Source organism: Oncorhynchus masou, unplaced genomic scaffold (assembly GCF_036934945.1).
Source record: "Oncorhynchus masou masou isolate Uvic2021 unplaced genomic scaffold, UVic_Omas_1.1 unplaced_scaffold_643, whole genome shotgun sequence".
In the NCBI taxonomy this organism is placed as follows: Eukaryota; Metazoa; Chordata; class Actinopteri; order Salmoniformes; family Salmonidae; genus Oncorhynchus; species Oncorhynchus masou.
The window spans coordinates 23122-44382 of NW_027012865.1; the positions used below are offsets into that span (position 1 = coordinate 23122).

General features: G+C 40.2%; 1 protein-coding gene across 1 annotated transcript; it reads left to right on the forward strand.

Moving 5' to 3' along the window:
- Positions 1-8017: 8017 nt before the first annotated feature.
- On the forward strand, positions 8018-12392 carry LOC135536611 (zinc finger protein 3-like). Its single transcript, XM_064962897.1, has 4 exons — positions 8018-8316; positions 8773-8870; positions 9004-9181; positions 11660-12392. The coding sequence occupies exons 1-4, from the start codon at positions 8049-8051 to the stop codon at positions 12124-12126; spliced, it is 1011 nt and encodes a 336-aa protein (XP_064818969.1). The 5' UTR covers positions 8018-8048; the 3' UTR covers positions 12127-12392.
- Positions 12393-21261: the final 8869 nt, after the last annotated feature.

Consider the following 21261-nt stretch of genomic DNA (forward strand, 5'->3'; position numbering starts at 1 on the left):
TATTGTGTAGAGGACTGAGACTGTTATGGGCCTTGGCATCAGCAGCAGGATATTATTGTGTAGAGGACTGAGACTGTTATGGGCCTTGGCATCAGCAGCAGGATATTATTGTGTAGAGGACTGAGACTGTTATGGGCCTTGGCATCAGGATATTATTGTGTAGAGGACTGAGACTGTTATGGGCCTTGGCATAGAGGACAGACAGCAGGATATTATTGTGTAGAGGACTGAGACTGTTATGGGCCTTGGCATCAGCAGCAGGATATTATTGTGTAGAGGACTGAGACTGTTATGGGCCTTGGCATCAGCAGCAGGATATTATTGTGTAGAGGACTGAGACTGCTATGGGCCTTGGCATCAGCAGCAGGATATTATTGTGTAGAGGACTGAGACTGTTATGGGCCTTCAGCAGCAGGATATTATTGTGTAGAGGACTGAGACTGTTATGGGCCTTGGCATCAGCAGCAGGATATTATTGTGTAGAGGACTGAGACTGTTATGGGCCTTGGCAGCAGGATATTATTGTGTGGAGGACTGAGACTGTTATGGGCCTTGGCATCAGCAGCAGGATATTATTGTGTAGAGGACTGAGACTGCTATGGGCCTTGGCATCAGCAGCAGGATATTATTGTGTAGAGGACTGAGACTGTTATGGGCCTTGGCATCAGGAGCAGGATATTATTGTGTAGAGGACTGAGACTGTTATGGGCCTTGGCATCAGCAGCAGGATATTATTGTGTGGAGGACTGAGACTGTTATGGGCCTTGCATCAGCAGCAGGATATTATTGTGTAGAGGACTGAGGGTCTTCCAAAACTGTCATTCTACTGTCATTCTACTTTTTTTTTGGGGGGGGGGTGTTAACATATCATTTTTTGTATGTTGTATATAGTTATTTTCTTGAAAATGTATCACTTTACCAATTCGGCCACTTGGGTACATTTGGGCAACTTGTCTGGGACACCTGGGTGACTTCCTACTAAATGTCATATCGCTCGCTCATTCCTGACGTTACCAGTCTAAAACTTTACACACACACACTGCTGCCATCTAGTGGCCAAAATCTAAATAGCACCTGTGCTGGAATAATACAGTATGGCCTTTCTCTTGCATTTCAAAGATGTTACAAACATTCCTTTCACATTTCCGTAACCTTCAGAGTCTTTCCTTTCAAATGGTATCAAGAATCTGCATATCTTTGCTTCAGGTCCTGAGCTACAGGCAGTTGGATTTGGGTTTGTCAATAATGGTGAAAATGGGGGGGGGGAATGGGTGGATCCAACATTCTTGAACCTTCACTGTCTTCATCGCTAAACTAGCAACAATAACTATTGTCTATTGTTATTCTGAATGACCTTCCTGGCCATATGAAAGCCAAGCTAAATACAATGTTGGTGTCAGTGTTGATGTCTTTGGTTATGCAAACATTTGTTTATTAGATTATATTTCTTATTAAGAATGTTTTAATTCTATATGGGTCACGCCTGGCTTTGGTCAGGTGTTCTTATGGGTCAATGATTTTGAATTAGAATATAGAAATTATGCTGTCTGAATCACTTACAGTGCCTTTGGAAAGTATTCAGACCCCTTGACTTTTTCCACATTTTGTTATGTTACAACGTTATTCTACAATTGATTAAATAAAACAAATGTAAAAAAAAAAAAATCACATTTATTCAAAACAAATATCACATTTACATAATTGTTCAGACCCTTTGCTTTGTGACTCAAAATTGAGCTCAGGTGCATCCTGTTTCCATTGATCATCCTTGATGTTTCTACAACTTGATTGGGGTAAATTCAATTGATTGGACATGATTTGGAAAGCACACACTTGTCGATATAAGGTCCCACAGTTTACAGTGCAAGTCAAAGCAAAAACCAAGCCATGAAGTCGAAGGAATTGTCCGTAGAGCTCCGAGACAGGATTGTGTTGAGGCACAGATCTGGGGAAGGGTACCAAAACATTTCTGCAGCAGTGAAGGCCCCATAATTTGCCCCCTGCAGTAAAAGGGTAAAATGATCTGTTTAAGTTATTAGTAAAGGGCACATCGTTAAAGACTACAATGATATATTATTTGTGGTCAATATCCGGTCAATCATTTATTCCTTCATAAACAGAAAACGTTTACCGAAACACAACATGTGTTCAAGGGCCCCTCTAGGTTCACGACCTCTTGACTTTTAAATCTGGGAAACTGACAACTATTTTTAAAAGTGTAAAAGTGATCTGTTAGGTCCTCAGTAAAGCAAGCATAGTTAAAGAGTTCAATGAGTTATATTACAATGACCCTTTCAAAGAGGGTGGTGTGAGGCCTCTTGGGATATGTAGGGGGGTTGACTGAGACATCCCTCTTTTATGGGGGGTAGAATGTATTTGTTTAGGTCATCAGTAAAGGGGACATCTTAAATATTACAAGGACCCTTTCAAAGACAGACACATCCACCCCGAGAACTATTTTTAAAATAGTACAAATAATCTGTTTAGGTCGTTAGTAAAACATATGTTTTAAAAGACACCTGGGGGTCCAGGTTGTTAATTATTTTGTGTACATATAGTTCCCCTGTGTACAAGGGCCCCCCTAGATTCACAACTTCTTGACCCTTAACATTCCTACCCAAGGTGTGAGAGAGAGAGTTTTAATTCATTGAAGGTAAATTACATTTTCTTTCAAATATTTATTTTATTCAAAAACTTTAGTCCAGACATTTAAACATACAGTGGGGCAAAAAAGTATTTAGTCAGCCACCAATTGTGCAAGTTCTCCCACTTAAAAAGATGAGGCCTGTAATTGTCATCATAGTTACACTTCAACTATGACAGACAAAAATCCAGAAAATCACATTGTAGGATTTTTAATGAATTTATTTGCAAATTATGGTGGGAAATAAGTATAGGTAGGTAGGTAGTTATGTAGGTATCTTGGATAGAGGGGAGTGAGCTAAGCATCAACCAGTGTGTCTTGCGACGGCTATACAGAGTATAGTACAGTATACAGAGAGAACCAGTTTACAGAGGAGTATAGAGTGTAGTGATGTGTCCAAAAAGGAGCATTGTTGGCAAATCTGATGGCCGAATCGTAAAGAACATCTTGCCGCTCAATGTATCCTACCATGACTATATCCAACCCTACTCCATGTGTTGTCTCTATCATGTATCCTACCATGACTATATCAACCCTACTCCATGTGTTGTCTCTATCATGTATCCTACCATGACTATATCAACCCTACTCCATGTGTTGTCACTATCATGTATCCTACCATGTATATCAACCCTACTCCATGTGTTGTCACTCATATATCCTACCATGACTATATCCAACCCTACTCCATGTGTTGTCACTATCATGTATCCTACCATGACTATATCCAACCCTACTCCATGTGTTGTCACTATCATGTATCCTACCATGACTATATCCAACCCTACTCCATGTGTTGTCACTATCATGTATCCTACCATGACTATATCCAACCCTACTCCATGTGTTGCCACTATCATGTATCCTACCATGACTATATCAACCCTACTCCATGTGTTGCCACTATCATGTATCCTACCATGACTATATCAACCCTACTCCATGTGTTGCCACTATCATGTATCCTACCATGACTATATCAACCCTACTCCATGTGTTGTCTCTATCATGTATCCTACCATGACTATATCCAACCCTACTCCATGTGTTGTCACTATCATGTATCCTACCATGACTATATCCAACCCTAGTTCCATGTGTTGCCACTATCATGTATCCTACCATGACTATATCAACCCACTCCATGTTGCCACTATCATGTATCCTACCATGACTATATCAACCCTACTCCACTATCATGTATCCTACCATGCAGTTCCTATATCAACCATGACTATACTCCATGTGTTGCCACTATCATGTATCCTATGTGTTGTCTCCATGACTATATCAACCCTACTCCATGTGTTGTCACTATCATGTATCCTACCATGACTATATCAACACTACTCCATGTGTTGCCACTATCAGGTATCCTACAGTCGTGGCCAAAGGTTTTGAGACACAAATATTAATTTCCACAAAGTTTGCTGCATCACTGTCTTTAGATATTTCTGTCAGATTGTGAGTGAGACTCCCTTGGCTGAGAAGCAACACCACACATGAATAGGCTCAGGATGCTTTACTGTTGGCATGACACAGGACTGATGGTAGCGCTCACATTGTCTTCTCCGGTCAAGCTTTTTTCCGGATGCCCCAAACAATTGGAAAGGGGATACATCAAAGAAAATTATTTTACCCCAGTCCTCAGCAGTCCAATCCCTGTACCTTTTGCAAAATATCAGTCTGTCCCTGATGTTTTTCCTGGAGAGAAGTTGGTTCTTTGCTGCCTTTCTTGACACCAGGCCATCCTCCAAAAGTCTTTGCCTCACTGTGCGTGCAGATGTACTCACACCTGCCTGCTGCCCTCACACCTGCCTGCTGCCATTCCTAAGCAAGCTCTGTACTGGTGGTGCCCCGATCCCGCAGCTGAATCAACTTTAGGAGACGGTCCTGGTGCTTGCTGGACTTTCTTGGGCACCCTGAAGCCTTCTTCACAACAATTGAACCGCTCTCCTTGAAGTTCTTGATGATCCGATAAATGGTTGATTTAGGTGCAATCTTACTGGCAGCAATATCCTTGCCTGTGAAGCCTTTTTTTGTGCAAAGCAATGATGACGGCACGTGTTTCCTTGCAGGTAACCATGGTTGACAGAGGAAGAACAATGATTCCAAGCACCACCCTCCTTTTGAAGCTTCCAGTCTGTTATTCGAACTCAATCAGCATGACCGAGTGATTGCCAGCCTTGTCCTCGTCAACACTCACACCTGTGTTAACGAGAGAATCACTGACATGATGTAAGCTGGTCCTTTTGTGGCAGGGCTGAAATGCAGGGAAATGTTTTGGGGGATTCTGTTCATTTGCATGGCAAAGAGGGACTTTGCAATTCATCTAATCACTCTTCATAACATTCTGGAGTATATGCAAATTGCCATCATACAAACTGAGGCAGCAGACTTTGAAAACTAATATTTGTGTCATTCTCAAAACTTTTGGCCACGACTGTACAATAACTATATTGTCTTGTCTTTAGTATCATAAAAAGGGGAAGACTGTTATTTTATCAAATCAATTCTCTGTAGTTATTATTACGTGATTAAACAAATCATGTAAATTTAACTAACTAGGAAGTCGGGGCACCACAGAAAATGTTCAGATTACAAAGTTATAATTTTCCTGAATATATAATTATAATTTATATAATTAATTATATAAATATAACGCTTGTGGTGTGGTCACGTGGTCTGAAAGGTCTACCTCTCTCTGGAGGTCCACGTCGGTCAGTGTTGTCGTACTAGATTTGCTACCTTTCCAGCTGCTGTCTGTCACCGAGGACTCACTTCTTCTTGAGTGATCAATATTTCAGAGTTCATAACATTTCACGTGTTAGAGCAAAAGCTGCCACGTTTCCTGTTCCTGTATGGTTGAGAACAAGTCCTCCCGTTATTTGGAACGTAAGTGACTTTTCGTTATGTAGATATTTAACTATCCGCAACCACAGCTCACTGTTCGTTGTGTAGATATTTAACTATCCGCATCCACAGCTCACTGTTCGTTGTGTAGATATTTAACTATCCGCATCCACAGCTCACTGTTCGTTGTGTAGATATTTAACTATCCGCATCCACAGCTCACTGTTCGTTGTGTAGATATTTAACTATCCGCATCCACAGCTCACTGTTCGTTGTGTAGATATTTAACTATCCGCAACCGTTATGTAGATATGATGTTTTGTAGATATTTAACTATCCGCAACCACAGCTCACTGTTCGTTGTGTAGATATTTAACTATCCGCAACCGTTATGTAGATATGATGTTTTGTGGATATTTAACTATCCGCAACCACAGCTCATGCTGGGGTTTGCTTAGTCCTGATGTGAATTGGGTCACGGGGGCTCTTATAGAAATATGGAAAAGGAGTTGGTTCATCATTTTTTAAATATACCTTATAACTGGAACCTCCATCAGATGCTAGCCAGCAAACTAGCTACTAGTCATTCTTAGCCACTGCCAGCGGTCTTCACCTTTAGCTCAGACACCAGCTTCCTGCCAGTCTGCACAGCGCGATATCAAACCAGAGGATATCGGACTGCTTTTCTCTACCACATCACCGGGATTCCTGCCGCATGCTCTGGACCATTACACCAGATCATTGCTGCTCGCTTGCTGCAACCGAGTGGCTATTGTGGCTAGCGCCTCTGTCCCGAAGCCTGCACCAGTTAGCCTTGAGCTAGGCGCATCTCCCGACTAGCCGACGAAGTAATAACAGCTAATTCTTGGGCTACAAAACCTCTTTTTCCAATTGGCCTGGACCCTTTATTGTCGACACCGAGCCGATCCATCACGACTGTTCTGCCGACGTAATCGCCCGATGTGGTTTCAACAGGCTTTTCCATTGCGATATCCGAAGACCCATCTGCAAGCCCCGGCCCGATAGCTTTCTGAACGCCGTGTCTCCCGCTTGCCGAGCGTAGTAGCGACTCCCGAACGGCTCCCTGACTCACCTATTGCTGCTCATTGGACCCTATGATCACTCGGCTACACAGCTGATGCCTGCTGGACTGTTCATTAACACTGTACCTCATTTAGTTGATCTGTCGGCCTTCAACTCAGGTCCTGCGTCCTAACTGCCCCGTTGTTGTTTTAGCTTAGCAACACCTTTGATTGCTTTAGGCCTCTGACATCAATATGCTTTGTCTACTGCTGTTTCGGTTAGTTCTTATTGTTTTATTTCACTGTGGAGCCCCAAGTCCCGCTCAACATGCCTTAGATATCTCTTTTGTCCCACCCCACACATGGGGAGACCTCACCTGGGTTAACTGGTGCCTCCAGAGACACAACCGCTCTCATCGTCACTCAATGCCTAGGTTTACCTCCACTGTACTCACATCCTACCATACCCCTGTCTGTACATTATGCCCTGAATCTATTCTACCACGCCCAGAAACCTGCTCCTTTTATTCTCTGTTCCTAAGGCACTAGACGACCAGTTCTTATAGCCTTTAGCCGTACACTCAAGGTCCTAAACGATATCATAACCGCCATAACAGCAATCGATAAGAGACAGTACTGTGCAGCCGTCTTCATCGACCTGGCCAAGGCTTTTGACTCTGTCAATCAGCGCATTCTTATCAGCAGACTCGATGGTCCTGGTAATCCGTCTGGCCCCACGGCCTTGTGAATGTTGACCTGTTTAAGGTGTTACTCATGCTATGGAGAACCGACGTGTTGCTTGCCTCGAAGTGCGCATAGGAGTGATTTAGCTCGTCTGGTAGGCTCGTGTCACTGGACAGCTCGCGGCTGTGCTTCCCTTTGTAGTCTGTAATGGTTTGCAAGCCCTGCCACATAAGACGAGCGTCAGAGCTGGTGTAGTACAATTTAATTTTAGCCCTGTATTGGCAACTCCAACCCAGGAAGAGCCAATGCCCAAGTCTCATCACCCAGTGCTACAGGCGTCGCCACAGAGAGTGGGTGGACTACTGAGGCTCTGGTCACCGCTTTCCACCAGGGTCTGTCGAACTCCATGGAGGATGACCTGTATTAAAGTATTGGCAGTAAGAAGTATGAGAAAACATAACATCTTGTTGTTTTTAAATGAATGACATTGCTTGCCAGAATAAACATTGTAAGGGAGATGTTTCTCCAGTCTGCGTTACCCACTCCAGTCAGCAGATGGCGATGTGCGTCTTTCAGGATAATGCTTCTTGTGTGACGTATAATCTAGTGGACGAGACGGGCAGCTTCTTCACCAGCAACAACATGCTGATTTAATCACGCGGCAGCTTGCTAGTTAACATAAAACCGAAACATTGAAGTTTTTTTTAGACCAATCTTGTGTATATTACTCTTAGTGTTTAGAACAAAAATGTGTTTACGTTTTTGCTAGTTAATTTAAACGTAATTTGCTTGTTAAATTTGCAAATGTGTTAAATTGATACTGCACTAAGCTAATCGTCCGGATCATGAGGTCACTAACCTTGACGGAGAAAGAAGCTGTGATGAAAGGAGAGGAAGAAGCTTTCAGAATGAAAAAGGAGGAAGAGGAGGCTATCACATTGAAAGAAGATGATGATATTACAGTGAAAGAGGTTGTCAGAAAGGAGGAAGATGCCATAACATTGGAAGAACATTTTAGAGTAAAAGAGGAAGAGGAGGCTATCTCAATAAAAGAGAAGAAGGAAGACGTTTTGGGAGTGAAAAAGGAGGAGACTGAATATCAGATTAAGACCAGTGAGTACTGTCTTACAAACAATAATTAATAACGGGCACAAAGTAGGCATTTGTTGAACCACCGTGGGGTTTTTAAGGGGCATTCTACTGACGTTCTACACTTGAATATGTTCAGTACTGTATAAATTGTTAAAGGTGCAATCCACCATTGGTACATATATTTTTGGGACTTTTAAATTAGATATATTGAATTCTCCACGTGGTCTATATTAAAGAGTACCTCATCTACTATATAACAGGCTTTTAAAATTCAATATTGGTGCATAATGTCTACTTAAATATCAAAGGGATGCAACAGGCACCCATTTCCATTCCATTTCATGGAATGACCCTTTAATATATCCCATTTAATATATCCCATTTTACATTTGTATCACAAACAATATTTTATAAAATCATGATGTTAGACATATTCATGCCTTTTGTAAGACTCTGTTGCTGTTCTCATTCACACAGGAGAGAGACATGACTATGGTGGATCCTCTGGGGAGCCTCAACAACATCCTGATGCTGACGAGACAGAGAAGAGTCTCTCCAGATCAGAACACCAGATGGTACAGCTTGGTCTGGTCTAGCATACAGCTTGCTCTATCGGGGTCTGGGCTGGGTTTCTGTAAAGCACTTTATGACAACAGTGACATCAGCATCCATAATGATATGTGTCTGTGTCCCCTTTATGGTTACCAGGACAACACTAGCCCTTCCTCCCTCCCAGAGTCCCTGTGTCATGCCTCTCCCGGTCGCACCTTACTGCTGGGTATGAAGAGGTTGTCTGTGCTGCTGGTGGACTGCAGGAAAACAACGGGGCTGAGTGGAACTATGAGAGGAGGAGAAGAGAAGAAAGGATCAGATTTGACACATCAAAGTAAGTAGTTTAGTTTGAACAAATACAATAGATCTGCCCACTGGTATCTGTTACCAGGACAACCAGCAGAGTTCTGTTAGTTGACAGGAAGGTGGACTGGTGGATATGGATGTTATGAATATCATAACACTGAAAAAGGATTCTGCCAATGAAAAGAGAGAAACCAATAGACCATATAAAACCTTGAAAGTTGTCTTTGGAGAAAAAGTTTCTAGTTGATCTGATGTAAGGTGCTTGTTTTACAAAAACGTTTCCATAAAACATTATGGATGTTACATTGCCTGTCCCAGTCAACCCCCCCTGTCTTTACAAGACTGTAGAACAGGCAAGAGCAATTCAAAACACTTCAATGTGGTCTGTATTACTTCATTAACATCTGATATACAGAACTGGTTAAAAATGTCAAATACATATATTTTTAAAACAAGCTCCGTAAACCTTTTCTAAAAGCCATGAAATATGATTGAATGAAAAGCCTTTTTTGTGAGACTTGGCCTCGGTCTCTGTAATGGACAAAATTCATTTATTTGTTCATGTGTAACTGACGTTAGTGTGCCAGTTTAGCCTCCATTGTCACTGTCCCCATACTGTGCTCAAACTAGTGATCCTCTGCTTCTCATCACATGTGACCTTTCTCCTTGACAATGAACCGATGGAGCTATAGAAAAGGTACCAGTTGGACAGCTCCATCTGTCACGTTTCAAGCTGTGGAGTGAGTTTACGGCACGTTCTCACCTCCGTTACACATGTTTAGGTTGACTTTCCCACTGAATCGTCCATATACACTACCAGTCAGGAATCGACCATACAGTGGGACAAAAAAGTATTTAGTCAGCCACCAATTGTGCAAGTTCTCCCACTTAAAAAGATGAGAGGCCTGTAATTTTCATCATAGGTACACTTCAACTACAACAGACAAAATGAGAAAAAATCCAGAAAATCACATTGTAGGATTTTTAATGAATTTATTTGCAAATAATGGTGGAAAATAAGTATTTGGTCAATAACAAAAGCTTATCTCAATACTTTGTTATATACCCTTTGTTGGCAATGACAGAGGTCAAACGTTTTCTGTACGTCTTAATTTAAAATCGACCCTATATGAACCTGCGTCTCCGCCATTACATAATTAATGAAGCTGGTTGAGAGAATGCCAAGAGTGTGCAAAGCTGTCATCAAGGCAAAGGGTGGCTACTTTGAAGAATCTCAAATTTAAAATATATTTTGATTTGTTTATCACATTTGTGTTATTTCGTAGTTTTGATGTTACTACATGATTCCATTTGTGTTATTTGACGTAGTTTTGATGTCTTCACTATTATTCTACAATGTAGAAAATTGTAAAAAATACAAACCCTTGAATGAGTAGGTGAGTCCATACTTGTGACTACATACATATATATATATATATATATATATCACAAAAGTGAGTACACCCCTCACATTTTTGTAAATATTGAAGTATATCTTTTCATGTGACAACACTGTAAAATTGAAAATCTTTTTACACTTTGAAGAAATTACACTTTCCGCTACAATGTAAAGTAGTGAGTGTACAGCTTGTATAACAGTGTAAATTTGCTGTCCCCTCAAAATAGCTCAACACACAGCTATTAATGTCTAAACCACTGGCAACAAAAAAGTAAGTACACCCCCAAGTGAACACCTCCAGTGGATATTCCTGCAGTCAGCATTGCCAATTGCCACTCCCTTAAAACTTGAGACATCTGTGGCATTGTGTTGTGTGACAAAACACATTTAGTGGCCTTTTATTGTAATGATAATGCTGTTTAATCAGCTTCTTGATATGCCACACCTGTCAGGTGGATAGATTTTCTTGGCAAAAATGAGAAATGTTCACTAACAGGGATGTAAACAAATTTGTGCACCAAATTTGAGAGAAATAATCTTTTCACTTAAATATTTATATTGTCCCCAGCACAAGGTTTTTTGGAACATCTACCCAAATTATCGTGACCTTAATGGTAGTCAAAATATTAAATATGTGTGAATAAAAAAAAAAGCCATTGTGTCGACCCTATTGACAATGGGAGATGTTACTAATGTGCTATGTGCCTGTTTCCAAGTTTTTGGACTTTACTTATTTTCGGTTTAAGGAAGTGTGTAGGTCACATTCTGTATCATACAGCTATGAAGGTTATATATTTAGAACCACCTGTTCAATTGGAATCCAGCGATGTTCTAGATCACTCAAGACAGACATTCTAGTTGTTTGTGTTCCGACTTATAAAACTGAGATAATAATAGTTAATGTAAACATATCAGTGATTACCAAGAAGCTTTACAACATCATTTGATTTAAAAATAACACCGAGATTGTTTTGAATTATGAAATGTTTGAAAGCTGACCTCAGGACATTGAGGGATCTGATTTGGATTAAACCTCATAGCAAGGCAGTTTTTATCATGTCGAGATTTCATTCAGGTCTCTCTTTAAATTAACACTGTTTATTGCAGGAGGAAAACCAAACTTGGAGAAACCAGAAACATCCAAACCAGCAAGACAACACCTCTGCTCCCACTGTGGAAAGAGTTTTAACCAGTTAGTTAGCCTGAGAAGACATGAGAGAATACACACAGGGGAGAAGCCACACCATTGCACACAGTGTGGAAAGAGTTTTAACCAGTTAGGAAACATGAAATCTCACGAACGAATACACACAAGGGAGAAGCCTTTCCATTGCTCCCAGTGTGGAAAGAGTTTTGGAGAGTCGGGAAACCTGAATGTTCACGAGCGAATGCACACAGGGGAGAAGCCTTACCACTGCTCTCACTGCGGAAAGCGTTTTAACCATTCAGGAAAGCTGAAAGAACACATGAGACTGCACACAGAGGAGAACCCTTACAAATGCTCAGACTGTGGGAAGACGTATTACTCATCATGGTCACTTAAACGTCATGTGAGAATCCACACTGGAGAATAATTACTTCTAGTGTGTATATTGATATTTCACATCACGTTGACTTAAAATTCATCAGAGAACATACACAGTGGTCCCGTTGTCTTATATTGTTGACTGAGAATGTGTTTACCTGTTTATACCATATTGAATTGTACAAAGTATACTCAAAAATATATTTGTGTGTTTTTATTAGAAAACATTAATTGAGTATGTAAGTTTGAATATAGAGTAGTATATTATTTTTTTAAACTCTGACTATGTGTGTGTTTATCTGGGTGTGTCATTCCTCCAGCACTACAGATAATCAAGTGATATTTGGATCTGATGCATTTGCTCCATTGTTTACATTTGCATTGTTGGCCCAATGATGATTTAATGAAATTAAAATGTTCAGACTCTGTAATGGAAAACATAACTGAGTATGTGTCCTATTATAATCTCCTGTTTTTGGGACTATCATCCTGTGTTGCAAACCAAGCTGCACCTGCATCCTTGTATGAATAAAGTCCCGCCCAGGAACAGGAAACTATAAAGATATGTGCTCATCACTCAATGCTTCAGGAATTCAGACTGTCTACACTGCGCTGTGTAACTCTGTTATTCTCTCTGAGCTCAGAAATAAAGAATATTGGTTTGACTTGAACTCCAGCAGATCCTTATTTTATAATATCCACCACAACTCTCCCACGGATTGCTGTTTATCATTGTCTCAATGAAGAGTTCTTTGTTTTATTTTCCTGGTTTCATTTACAAGCCTCCCACTGGTTGAATAAACTTTGTTTCATAATTTCAACAAAACAAATCCATGTGATGGTGTTAGATCAATGTAGAAAACTGATTGGATTTGTAAAAATCAGGTATTTTTCTCAGGTACTTTTATGTTTTTGTGTTTCACCCAACTTGCAACCTAAATCCAGTGACCGGTGACATTTTGTGTTGATTTCGTGTTGAATTCACTTTAGTTGACAACTCAAAGAAATGTAAATAGAAACGAGATGTTAAACTGACGTCTGTGCCCAGTGGGCTGGTTTGAATAAGCAGCAGGTGTTCTTTTGCATTTTCAGCTCTTCTCATTATATAGAAAACGTGCTCTATAGCCAACAGCTCACAGATACAGTGCAGGTAGGCTACCTACATGATTACATGATGAGATTATTATTATTATTATTGGTACGTAGTGCACAAAAAAATTACGTTTGCTGTTAAATTCTCGAAATTACCGAATGAAAAATACAAGTTAAATCAATTTCAACTCTACTGACGGTTTTATAAAACTGCTGCGTTATATAGAAAATGTGCTCTTGTCCCGTGCACTGTAGTCAGCAGCTCACAGATACAGTGTTGGTAGGCTACCTACATGATGAGATTATTATGGATAAGAGAGATATTATTTTATTTGTCAAATGGCAGCCAAGCATCAATCATCATGTCACCAGAATAAGACCATCAAAATGTATTGGAAAGGAGCATCAAGCTCATCACGTGCACTTTCACCACCCTGTGTTGTTCATAAGTTATTTAATCTGTAGCCTAATAAACTGCATGGTTTCTCAAGTCATAGTGGGAGGATCACACAACATATCATCATGTGACTCCAAGTTAACTCAGATATGATGGTTATTATATAAATATTATATACAATATTATGTTATTATGGTTTTAGTCTGGTTTTAGACCCCATCATAGCACTGAGACTACACTTGTGAAGGTGGTAAATTACCTTTTAATGGCGTCAGACCGAGGCTCTGCATCTGTCCTCGTGCTCCGATACCTTATTGCTGCTTTTGATACCATCGATCACCACATTCTTTTGGAGAGATTGGAAACCCAAATTGGTCTGTTACGGACAAGTTCTGGCCTGGTTTAGAACATTTAAAATGTTTGTGTTGCCACCCCAGGGTCACAATACTACTCATAAAGAACATTTAGAATTTAGAATGTTAGTGTTGCCACCCCAGGGTAACAATACTACTCATAAAGAACATTAAGAATTTAGAATGTTTGTGTTGCCACCCCAGGGTCACAATACTACTCATAAAGAACATTTAGAATGTTTGTGTTGCCACCACAGGGTCACAATACTACTCATAAAGAACATTTAGAATGTTTGTGTTGTCACCCCAGGGTCACAATACTACTCATAAAGAACATTTAGAATGTTTGTGTTGTCACCCCAGGGTCACAATACTACTCATAAAGAACATTTAGAATGTTTGTGTTGCCACCCCAGGGTCACAATACTACTCATAAAGAACATTTAGAATGTTTGTGTTGCCACCCCAGAGTCACAATACTACTCATAAAGAACATTTAGAATTTAGAATGTTTGTTTAAAGAACATTTAGAATGTTTGTTGCCACCCCAGGGTCACAATACTACTCATAAAGAACATTTAAGAATTTAGAATGTTTGTGTTGCCACCCCAGGGTCACAATACTACTCATAAAGAACATTTAGAATGTTTGTGTTGCCACCCCAGGGTCACAATACTACTCATAAAGAACATTAAGAATGTTTTTAGAATGTTGCCACCCCAGGGTCACAATACTACTCATAAAGAACATTAAGAATTTAGAATGTTTGTGTTGTCACCCCAGGGTCACAATACTACCATAAAGAACATTTAGAATGTTTGTGTTCACCCCAGGGTCACAATACTACTCATAAAGAACATTTAGAATGTTTGTGTTGTCACCCCAGGGTCACAATACTACTCATAAAGAACATTTAGAATGTTTGTGTTGCCACCCCAGGGTCACAATACTACTCATAAAGAACATTAAGAATTTAGAATGTTTGTGTTGCCACCCCAGGGTCACAATACTACTCATAAAGAACATTTAGAATTTTTTGTTGCCACCCCAGGGTCACAATACTACTCATCATAAAGAACATTTAGAAATTTAGAATGAATGTTTGTGTTGCCACCCCAGGGTCACAATACTACTCATAAAGAACATTTAGAATTTAGAATGTTTGTGTTAAAGAACATTAAAGAACATTTAGAATGTTTGTGTTGCCACCCCAGGGTCACAATACTACTCATAAAGAACATTTAAGAATTTAGAATGTTTGTGTTGCCACCACAGGGTCACAATACTACTCATAAAGAACATTTAGAATGTTTGTGTTGCCACCCCAGGGTCACAAAACTACTCATAAAGAACATTTAGAATTTAGAATGTTTGTTGCCACCCCAGGGTCACAATACTACTCATAAAGAACATTAAGAACATTTAGAATGTTTGTGTTGCCACCCCAGGGTCACAATACTACATAAAGAACATAAAGAACATTTAGAATTTAGAATGTTTGTGTTGCCACCACAGGGTCACAATACTACTCATAAAGAACATTTAGAATGTTTGTGTTGCCACCCCAGGGTCACAATACTACTCATAAAGAACATTAAGAATTTAGAATGTTTGTGTTGCCACCCCAGGGTCACAATACTACTCATAAAGAACATTAAGAATTTAGAATGTTTGTGTTGCCACCCCAGGGTCACAATACTACTCATAAAGAACATTAATAATTTAGAATGTTTGTGTTGTCACCCCAGGGTCACAATACTATTCATAAAGAACATTTAGAATTTAGAATGTTTGTGTTGCCACCACAGGGTCACAATACTACTCATAAAGAACATTTAGAATGTTTGTGTTGCCACCCCAGGGTCACAAAACTACTCATAAAGAACATTTAGAATTTAGAATGTTTGTGTTGCCACCCCAGGGTCACAATACTACTCATAAAGAACATTTAGAATGTTTGTGTTGCCACCCCAGGGTCACAATACTACTCATAAAGAACATTTAGAATGTTTGTGTTGTCACCCCAGGGTCACAATACTACTCATAAAGAACATTTAGAATGTTTGTGTTGCCACCCCAGGGTCACAATACTACTCATAAAGAACATTTAGAATGTTTGTGTTGCCACCCCAGGGTCACAATACTACTCATAAAGAACATTAAGAATGTTTGTGTTGTCACCCCAGGGTCACAATACTACTCATAAAGAACATTTAGAATGTTTGTGTTGCCACCACAGGGTCACAATACTACTCATAAAGAACATTTAGAATTTAGAATGTTTGTGTTGCCACCCCAGGGTCACAATACTACTCATAAAGAACATTTAGAATTTAGAATGTTTGTGTTGCCTCGCTAGGATCACAATACTACTCATAAAGAACATTTAGAATTTAGAATGTTTGTGTTGCCTCGCTAGGATCACAATACTACTCATAAAGAACATTTAGAATTTAGAATGTTTGTGTTGCCTCGCTAGGATCGCAATACTACGAGATAGAACCTGTTACATGAGATATAACCTGTTGTATGAGATATAACCTGTTGTATGAGATATAACCTGTTGTATGAGATAGAACCTGTTGTATGAGAAAGAACCTGTTGTATGAGAAAGAACCTGTTGTATGAGATAGAACCTGTTGTATGAGAAAGAACCTGTTGTATGAGAAAGAACATGTTGTATGAGATATAACCTGTTGTATGAGATAGAACCTGTTGTATGAGTAAGAACCTGTTGTATGAAATAGAACCTGTTGTATGAGATAGAACCTGTTGTATGAGATAGAACCTGTTGTATGAGATAGAACCTGTTGTATGAGATAGAACCTGTTGTATGAGATAGAACCTGTTGTATCCTGTTTTGGGCGTCGCCAGTCCCTGATCTCACCTGCGTGAATTGTTTGTTTGCTTATATGTTAAATTTGGTTTCATTTTGTCTAAATCCGTCGCCAGTTTAAAAGTATATTGTTCGGTGGCATGTGTGACGACCTTAATCCTAATGTTACGTACGTTGTTGGAATGAGACCAAGGTGCAGCGTGGTCGGCGAACATCTTACTTTTATTTAAAATGAACACCAAAACAAAAAACAAAACGAAGGTAAAGTTCTACTACACAGCACAGATACAAAATCACGATCCCACAACCTAAGGTGGGGAAAAAGGCTGCCTAAGTATGATCCCCAATCAGAGACAACGACAGACAGCTGCCTCTGATTGGGAACCATACCAGGCCAACCTAGAAATAAAGAAACTAGAATGCTCACCCTAGTCACACCCCGACCTAACCAGCTGCCTCTGATTGGGAACAGGCCGAACAAAAGAAATAGGAAAACTAGATTGCCCACCTAAATCACACCCTAACCAAATAGAGAAATTGAAAAGCTCTCTAAGGTCAGGGCGTGACACCTAAACGCAGTAATATGCGGAAATGTTACAATGGTTGTATGGATTCAGTGAGTAAATCAACCACTATCACCTACTCCCGTGAGTTTCTGCTCTCTTTCCCAGATGAAGTGCACACTCTCCAAAACAGCATGGCCTTGCCAGATGGTTGTTCTACAAAATCAACAAACAAACAAAAGGTTAACTAAGAAGAAGTTAACTAAGATAACTAAGTTATCAGGAACAGCTTATGGAGGCGGGGCAGAACTCGCCCGCTCCCGGTGATCACCCCGTCAAAATGTGCAGGTCATTAAATAACAAACTGGATGAGTTAGCGGCTACTCATGGCTACTATATTGTGATCACTACATCTGATGGATCTGGATACTGCTTTAAAACCCATTTCAGCAGCATTAGTAAAGATATGATCAAAACATGTTGATGATTTCATTCCTCTACTGTTTGTAACTTCCCTGGTAGGTTGATTGATAACCTGAACCAGGTTGCCAGCACTGGTGACAGTTTGAAGTTTATTCCTGAGTAGGCAGCTTGATGAGAGCCAGTCAATATTTAAATCACCCAGAACATATACTTCTCTGTTGATATCATATACATTATCAAGCATTTCACACATATTATCCAGATACTGACTGTTAGCACTTGGTGGTCTATAGCAGCTTCCCACCAGAATGGGCTTTAGGTGAGACAGGTGAACCTGTAGCCACATTACTTCAACAGTATTTCACATTAGATCGTCTCTAAGCTTTACAGGAATGTGGTTCTGAATATAAACAGCAAAACCGCCTCCGTTGGCATTTCTGTCTTTTCTGTAGATGTTATAACCATGTGTTGCTGCCACTGTATCACCAAAGGTTTTTAATGCTTATCAGAAGGTGTCAAAGTTATCAATAAAAGTGACTCCAGCAGAGCTACAATAGTCTTTTAGCCAGGTGTGTAATGCCAGGACTGTTTTGCATTGAGGAGTATACCACATCCGTCACTGGCTTTAGAAATAAGTGCATTGAGGACATCGTCCCCACAGTGACTGTAGGTACATACCCCAACCAGAAGCCATGGATTAAAGGAAACATTTGCACTGAGCTAAAGGGAGCTGCCGCTTTCAAGGTGCGAGACTCTTAAACCAGAAGCTTCTGAGAAATCCTGCTATGCCCTCCGACGAACCATCAAACAAGCAAAGCCTCAATACAGAGCTAAGATTGAATCATACTACACCGGCTCCGAAGCCCGTCGGATGTGGCAGGGCCTGAAAACTATTACAGACTACAAAGGGAAGCACAGCCGCGAGCTGCCCAGTGACACGAGCCTATCAGACGAGCTAAATCACTTCGAGGCAAGCAACACTGAGGCATGCATGAGGGCATCAGCTGTTCCGGACTAGAATATATGCCATTTAGCAGACACTTTTATCCAAAGTGATTTGCAGTAATGTGTGCAAACACATTACATATGGGTGGTCCCAGGAATCAAACCCACTACCCTGGTTTAACAAGCACTATACTCTACCAACTGAGCTACAGGACCACAAGGAATGATCAAGGAATGACGCAGATAAACACACACAGCCAGAGTTTCAAAAATATAATTGAATCAAAGACCGTAACATTGAAACTGACATACTTCATATTTAGTTACAATCAAATATTATTTGTCACATGAATACAACAGGTGTAGATCTTAACGTGAAATGCTTACTGACAAGCACTTAACCAACAACGTAGATAAGAAAAATAAGGGTTAAGAAAATATTTACTAAATAAACATTAAAAAAAAAACAATAATGAGGATATATACAGGGGGTACCAGTACAGAGTCAATGTGGAGGCTGTATACAGGGGGTACCAGTACATAGTCAATGTGGAGGCAATATACATGGGGTACCAGTACAGAGTCAATGTGGAGGCTATATACATGGGGTACCAGTACAGAGTCAATGTGGAGGCTTTATACATGGGGTACCAGTACAGAGTCAATGAGGAGGCTATATACAGGGAGTACCAGTACGGAGTCAATGTGGAGGCTATATACATGGGGTACCAGTACAGAGTCAATGTGGAGGTTATATACAGGAGGTACCAGTACAGAGTCAATGTGGAGGCTATATACATGGGGTACCAGTACAGAGTCAATGTGGAGGCTATATACATGGGGTACCAGTACAGAGTCAATGAGGAGGCTATATACAGGGAGTACCAGTACGGAGTCAATGTGGAGGCTATATACATGGGGTACCAGTACAGAGTCAATGTGGAGGCTATATACAGGAGGTACCAGTACAGAGTCAATGTGGAGGCTATATACAGGAGGTACCAGTACAGAGTCAATGTGGAGGCTATATACAGGGGGTACCAGTACAGAGTCAATGTGGAGGCTATATACAGGGGGTCAATGTACCTGAATAACTTCAACATGGACAATATGAGAAACTGGATGACGGCTTCCTTCTCCCTCTTCCATGGTGGGAACACTGCTGGCTCAACATGGGCTTCCTGGTTATGAAAGAAAGTGTGATGGTCAATGGTAGCCACTCCCATTGTTTGAAGCAGTTGTAGTCTTTGTTGGCATGTATCCAGACCCCAGAATGGTAGTAGAAAGGAGCCTGTTCCCCGCATGCTTCCTCATAATCATTGGCTGCCTCAATCACACCCCTACCTGACCAGCACTACTGTCTGATCTTCATTCCTACAGCCTTCATCACCATCCCTGGAGTCTCATCACTGACTGATCGTCACCAGTACAGACAATTTGTTAGTTTGTTTGACATGGTACAGGTCTTTTTGTGTCAGTAAAAATGTATAAGTGAGAAATGGCGATGGAATCTCCTTTATGAGCAAATATTTATATAATAACAATCACATCTTAGTTAACTTGGAGTCACGTGATGATATGTTGTGTGGTCCTCCCACTACCACTTGAGAAACCATGTGGAGTTTATTAGGCTACAGATGAAATAAGTTATGAACTTCACAGGGTGGTGAAAGTGCACGTGATGAGCTTGATGCTCCTTTCCAATACATTTTGAGGTTCTTATTCTGGTGACATGATGATCGATGCTTGGTTGCCATTTGACAAAAACAATAATAATCTCATAATTCGGGTAACAACGTTTATTCAACCAGTGGGAGGTTTGTAAATGCCCCCAGGAAAGTCGAAAGAGGAACTCTTCATTGAGACAATAATAAACAGCAATCCGTGGGAGAGTTGTGGTGGATATTATAAAATAAGGATCTGCTGGAGTCCAAGTCAAACCAAGATTCTTTATTTCTGAGCTCAGAGAGAATAACAGAGTTACACAGTGCAGTGGAGACAGTCTGAATTCCTGAAGCATTGAGTGATGAGCACATATCTTTATAGTTTCCTGTTCCTGGGCGGGACTTTATTCATACAAGGACACAGGTGCAGCCTGTTGTTATGGTGACATGATGATTGACATATTTGAAGGTCTTATTCTGATTATCTGTAGTGCTGGAGGAATGACACACCCAGATAAACACACAATGTCAGACTTTAAAAAAAGGACCATTTAAACACATGGAATCTGATCTACAAATATCACTTGATTATCTGTAGTGCTGGAGGAATGACACACCCAGATAAACACACACAAAGAGTTTAAAAAAAGGACCATTTAAACACATGGAATCTGATCTACAAATATCACTTGATTATCTGTAGTGCTGGAGGAATGACACACCCAGATAAACACACAAAGAGTTTAAAAAAAGGACCATTTAAACACATGGAATCTGATCTACAAATATCACTTGATTATCTGTAGTGCTGGAGGAATGACACACCCAGATAAACACACACAAAGAGTTTAAAAAAGGACCATTTAAACACATGGAATCTGATCTACAAATATCACTTGATTATCTGTAGTGCTGGAGGAATGACACACCCAGATAAACACACAATGTCAGACTTTTAAAAAAGGACCATT

What these genes read in the sequence shown, in the direction of transcription:
- LOC135536611 (XM_064962897.1), top strand. Translation starts at nt 8,049, where the DNA reads ATGAGGTCACTAACCTTGACGGAGAAAGAAGCTGTGATGAAAGGAGAG. An exon ending in CCAGATCAGAACACCAGATG is followed by an intron (nt 8,871 to 9,003) that starts GTACAGCTTGGT and finishes TATGGTTACCAG; the next exon opens with GACAACACTAGCCCTTCCTC. An exon ending in ATCAGATTTGACACATCAAA is followed by an intron (nt 9,182 to 11,659) that starts GTAAGTAGTTTA and finishes TGTTTATTGCAG; the next exon opens with GAGGAAAACCAAACTTGGAG.